Source organism: Zea mays, chromosome 3, assembly GCF_902167145.1.
Source record: "Zea mays cultivar B73 chromosome 3, Zm-B73-REFERENCE-NAM-5.0, whole genome shotgun sequence".
Classification (NCBI taxonomy): Eukaryota; Viridiplantae; Streptophyta; class Magnoliopsida; order Poales; family Poaceae; genus Zea; species Zea mays.
This window is the reverse complement of record NC_050098.1, coordinates 236,392,676-236,397,828: the sequence shown is the minus strand read 5'-3', so window position 1 is coordinate 236,397,828 and position 5,153 is coordinate 236,392,676. Positions and strand designations below refer to the sequence as shown.

The following is a 5,153-nucleotide window of genomic DNA, read 5'->3' as shown; positions in this document are numbered from 1 at the left end:
GTGGTCCTTGCGGGGACTTTGTGTCCCGTTTGATTGAGAAGAGAAGCTCACTCGGTCTAAGTGACCGTTTGAGAGAGGGAAAGGGTTGAAAGAGACCCGGTCTTTGTGACCACCTCAACGGGGAGTAGGTTTGCAAGAACCGAACCTCGGTAAAACAAATCCTTGTGTCTCACTCTTTATTTGCTCGTGATTTATTTTTCACTCTCTCTCCGACTCGTTTTTATTTCTAACGCTAACTCCGACTTGTAGTTGTGCTTAAGTTTATAAATTTCAGATTCGCCCTATTCACCCCTCTCTAGGCGACTTTCAGTCGCGACCGTCTGGTCTTTCATCGATAACTTCGACCTCTCAAGACAATAGGGAAAATTGTGATATTGATTTATACCGGCAACTCAATTAAAAAAAGCATGCTTGCCTTTTTTTGACGTAGACAACTTTAAAAATTAGCAATTAATAAATAGAAAATTATTGGAGCACATACATTTTTCTACTCCTTAAAATAATTGAGCAACCTCTTAAATTTATAATTTAGAGTGCTAAATTTACATAACTATTGGAGATGCTCTAAGAGTGGGAACATTAGGGTAAACTTTTGGGTCAAAAAGTTTGGTTTCTAGATGTATTTCTTATTTTTAGTCCGATCTGGGATACATTTTTCAATCCGATTTTTGGTGTATTTCAATTTAAATTTGAAAATACAAAACCCAAACTTTGACCAACTAAACGGTTCTCAAAAATTACAAAACAAAAATGTATACCCTAGGGAACACCGTGTATGTTGGTTTCTTTCATGCTCCAAACTTGACTGTCATGTCCAATACATATCATTCAAACTCCTTGAACATTTTGTCAAAAGAAGACCCAAGTCCTAAGGAGTGTTAGTACAACCATCTAATCTACTCAGCTAGAGCCCCTAATCCCAATATGTTCTAGATATCATTTTTTTCTACTTATGAATTTCAGCTTGGTTGCTCGACTTTGATAATGCTTGCTTGAACTTCATGGAAGAGAAAAAAAATTAAATCACAGGCTTGCTAGGAAAAAATAAAAAGCTGAAACTTGAAGGTAGTAATAAGAAAATCAGAATTCCTGTTTCAAGTCCGTATTGAAGAACATGGAATGCACGAAAATGGATGTTGAGACATAAAGGGCATTATCACAGGCCTCCCACAGGTAACTCTTGTTCTACACCACACCAGATTTTTAAGACAAGGGGAACACATATGACCCTCGCACGATTTTCACTCACTAACAGATTGGTAAAATCATGAACCAGTTGCCTAGATGGCAATTGAGATTCATAACACCATTGGAAATCTCTCTGTACGAGGGTAGCGCCTTCTGAACCACATAGTACAACGGCTAGAACTGGGACTTGTCAAGGCTGTTAAAGTAGGGATGCTCCATCGCAGCTAAAGCTGATATCCTGTTTGAAGGATCAAGCTGAAGCATTTTCTGCAACACATGAATACAAATTGTCAGCACAATTTCTTTCTTTTTTAGAAACAAAACATAGCTTATTTTTTTTGTTCAAAGGGATGGTGAAACATCCAAATGAAACTATAACTGCACTTCTCATTTTTAAAAGCATAACCGGATAATGATTTAGGAAGTGTGTTAAGAATAAATGCACTCCACAATCAGTCAAGTCACATACTGGGGCAAGACACCATACAAAAAATATGCACAGACCTATTTCAAAAATGACAAGGAAGTGGATCGAAGTATGTAACTGAAGCAAGGTTACTTGATTAACACACTTCCAGGTTAAGAGAACACACTAAATGGGCATGTAAATCACCCTTATAACTTACCGATAGAAGGTCAACTCCTTCAGGTTCCAGTGTTGGGACGACACGTGCCAAACCCTGGGGCTTCCACTGTGGAAACTCATGCCAGTCCCTTAAATCACTCACTCCAGGCCACTGTTCCTCAGTAGGTGTTCCCAGCAACCTTTTTTTTCAAAAGCATATTTCAGTCAATACATTGTATAATACAGGATGGTAGAACCAGACTGATATAAAATGTCATTAATATGTGCATAGCAAACTGTACCTTGAAAGTTAAAACAAGCAAGATTTCAAGTGTAATTTAGCCATTGGAGTAGTGTCTAACAGAGAAGAGTATTGAAAATCAAACTATCATCTCATTTAGTAACACATTCAGATTATCCCAACAAAGAACTAATGAAATACAACAACTGCAGCAAAATGTTATGCGTCAGTGTTCCTTCAACAGGATAAAAGAAAAACAACTTGACAATTATTAGAATCATACTATTGTAGCAACTAAGGAAGGTACTGCTCATATTATGGTACCGATTACTGGATACAGAAGGAAAGAAAAGGACCTGAAGATGTGAAGCAACTGTTGCAACTCCGAGTCACCAGGAAAGAGAGCCTGCCGTCGGGCCATTTCAGCTGCATTAAAAAGCTACGAACGTCACGATGGGGTAAAAGATTTCAACAGTACAAAATCATTTGAATGCACCATCTCTTGAATCAAGAGGAGCGAAGGCAACATTTTAAGCCTAAACACAATATATTATTTGGTTGGTCATAAAAATTCAATGATGTAGACAGTTTGGACTGGGGCACTACTAAATTCCTTGTACAAGATCATGCATCAGTTATTGCATTTTACTCCGTACATTATATACATATAATTCGTCAAGTTTCCAGTACAAGACAAAGTACTTGGCATCATGACTCAAGGCTAAAAAAGGAGAACAGACTTACCAAAGATGCATCCAACAGACCACATATCAACGCCAGTTGAGTAATGTGTTGCTCCAAGCAAAACTTCAGGAGCTCTGTACCAAAGGGTCACAATCTATACAGATACAGAATATAGAGAACTTACTGGATCATTCTCAGAAACTCTGTTAAAAATTAAAAGTGCATCCAGCCTTCCAACTCCAGATGGTAACCAGTACCTCATGGGTGTAGCTTTTCATGGGCACAGTGAAAGCCCTACCGAGTCCCAGATCAGCAATCTTCAGTATACCCTTCTCCTTGTCCACCAGCAGGTTTTGTGGCTTTAAATCCCTATAAATAAATTTGAGCATGAACCATAAAAGTGGAAAAATGTGATGTTATACTCATCTGATGAGTTCAGAAATATAAATTAGACAAGAGAAATCCAACCGGTGAAGGACACCATGGCTATGGCAGTGTGCAACTCCTTTGCATAACTGATACAGGAAATTCTAGAAAGAAGTAAAGTGCATTAGTTGAAAAGCAGCCAAAGGAGGGTGAACTTCTAAACTTGGCACATCAGAACCAAGAATCAAGAATACAGTGTGTGTTGGCTAAAGAAGTTCTGAGAGTAAAAGGCAGAAGAAAATGGTTTGTCATCCATGATGTACTAAATGCTTCATTCACTAATAAAAATACAGTGTGTTGTACTGGAACTTTCCTCAAATCACAGGGACAGAGCGCCAATCAAAGGGGACTGGGGACCAACCTGGGTCCTCACATATATCAATAACAAGTGCAGGGTAGTTGCTTCTAAAACTTAACTCCCTTGTCGTTAATTCGATAAAATGCAAACACAGAGCATCACATCAACTGCCAGCTTCCTGAAAAATACAGTACATGCTGTCCTACAACTATTGAATCTGATAAACAATGTAAACGCGCCTATGTTCAGTGCAGAACCAGGAGAACTTGTACAGACAGAACATCCGAATTTAATTTCACAGGTAAGTTTTCGATTTTACGGGCTTACGGCCCGATGCTTTCAACCTATGATGATCCAATTAGATACACACCTTTATCAGTGCTGAAAACACCATTTGTAACGCGCGGGCTAGTTTGCTCTGGTCACGAGGTGGTCAATTGCAGGGATCGATCGGAGCATATGCAGTAGACAAGGTTCGGCTTCGTAACGGACAGGCTACTTATTTCTGGTCATGGAGCGCAGAAGATAGATCAACTACAGAAATGTATCATTTTGACAGACGATAGAGGTGAACTGGGCAGGGCAGGTGACTAATAGCTACTCTCCGAGTGAGAAGAAGCACGTAAGCGTGGTTAGTACCTTGATGAGTGTCGCGGGGAGCGGCCTGGCGCTGGGCCCCCTGCGGTAGACGTCGAGGTACTTCTTGAGATCGGTGTCGAGGAACTCGAAGACGAGGTAGAGGACGGGCTTGCCATTCTTAGCGGCCTGCTCGACGGCGAGGAGGCGGACGATGTAGATGGAGTGGGAGAGGAGGTTGAGGAGGGAGATCTCGCGGAGCGCCGTGGGCGGGATGCCCTCCTCGTCCATCTCGAGGCGGGTCTTCTTCAGCGCCACCAGCTGCCCCGTCGCCTTGTCCTGCGCCTTGTACACCTTGCCGTAGGTGCCCTCCCCGACCTTCTCCAGCTTCTCGTACTTGTCCACGATGTTGATCTCCATGGCGCCGGCCCCTGCTCCACGAACACAGACCGCTCGCTCTCGTCTACCGTCGATGGGCAAGGGCATGAGACGCGAGCGCGACGCTGCAAAGGCTGGCAAACCCTAGTGGCTAGCTAGGGATGGGGAGGAGTGGAGTTGTTGTGGCCTTGCGACGAGGGGGGTTGATTTTGAATTGGGGGAGAGGGAAAAGGAGCCGGAATCTGTGTGAGAGAGAGATGAGAGTGAATGCGACGCCGCCGCTCGCCGCCGAGGATGCTTCCAAATCCAAATGGGCCGCTCCCCTCCCCACCCCTCCCGGGCAACGTCGGAACTCAGGGAGGAGGCTGAGGCTTCGAGCACTCGCTGGCCCACTCTGCATAAAACCCATGGGCCTCCTTTGCAGTCGCAACGGTTTGTTTTCGACGATAGTTTCAAAGTACACTTCCATCCGGGCTAAGGCCGGCTCCAACAAGGCTCTCTAAAGGGTTCTCTACCCTAAATATAGAGTACCAAACCGTCTTCTACGCTCTCCAGCAACGTCCTCTAAACGGTCCTTTAAATTTAGAGGACGCTGTTGGATTCTCTATATATAGAGTTTCTCTAAACGGTCCTCTATCCATTTGACTACTTTTAAATAACTGTTTAGCAAAACTAAAATATGTACAATACATTTGAGAGTATGATAAATACATAGGTACAAAAAATAAAATTAAAAAATGTCTTTAATGTGGGTATTTGAGTATAGAGGACGTGATTTAGAGGACGTTGTTGGAGAG

At 42.4% G+C, this 5,153-nt stretch overlaps 1 protein-coding gene across 2 annotated transcripts; it reads right to left on the bottom strand.

The window, feature by feature from the left end:
* Positions 1–1,120: 1,120 nt before the first annotated feature.
* LOC100273633 (uncharacterized) lies at positions 1,121–4,681 on the bottom strand. Of its 2 annotated transcripts, NM_001365742.1 has the most exons (7): positions 4,042–4,551; positions 3,147–3,208; positions 2,936–3,047; positions 2,739–2,832; positions 2,351–2,420; positions 1,815–1,953; positions 1,121–1,455 (listed from the first exon to the last, which is right to left on the bottom strand). In NM_001365742.1, the coding sequence occupies exons 1-7, from the start codon at positions 4,462–4,464 to the stop codon at positions 1,363–1,365; spliced, it is 993 nt and encodes a 330-aa protein (NP_001352671.1). In that variant the 5' UTR covers positions 4,465–4,551; the 3' UTR covers positions 1,121–1,362. The 2 variants fall into 2 exon arrangements, with proteins under 2 accessions (NP_001352671.1, XP_035821631.1); XM_035965738.1 differs by lacking the exons at positions 1,121–1,455; positions 1,815–1,953 and adding an exon at positions 2,021–2,200 and having other exon boundaries at positions 4,042–4,681.
* Between the last annotated feature and the right edge of the window lie 472 nt (positions 4,682–5,153).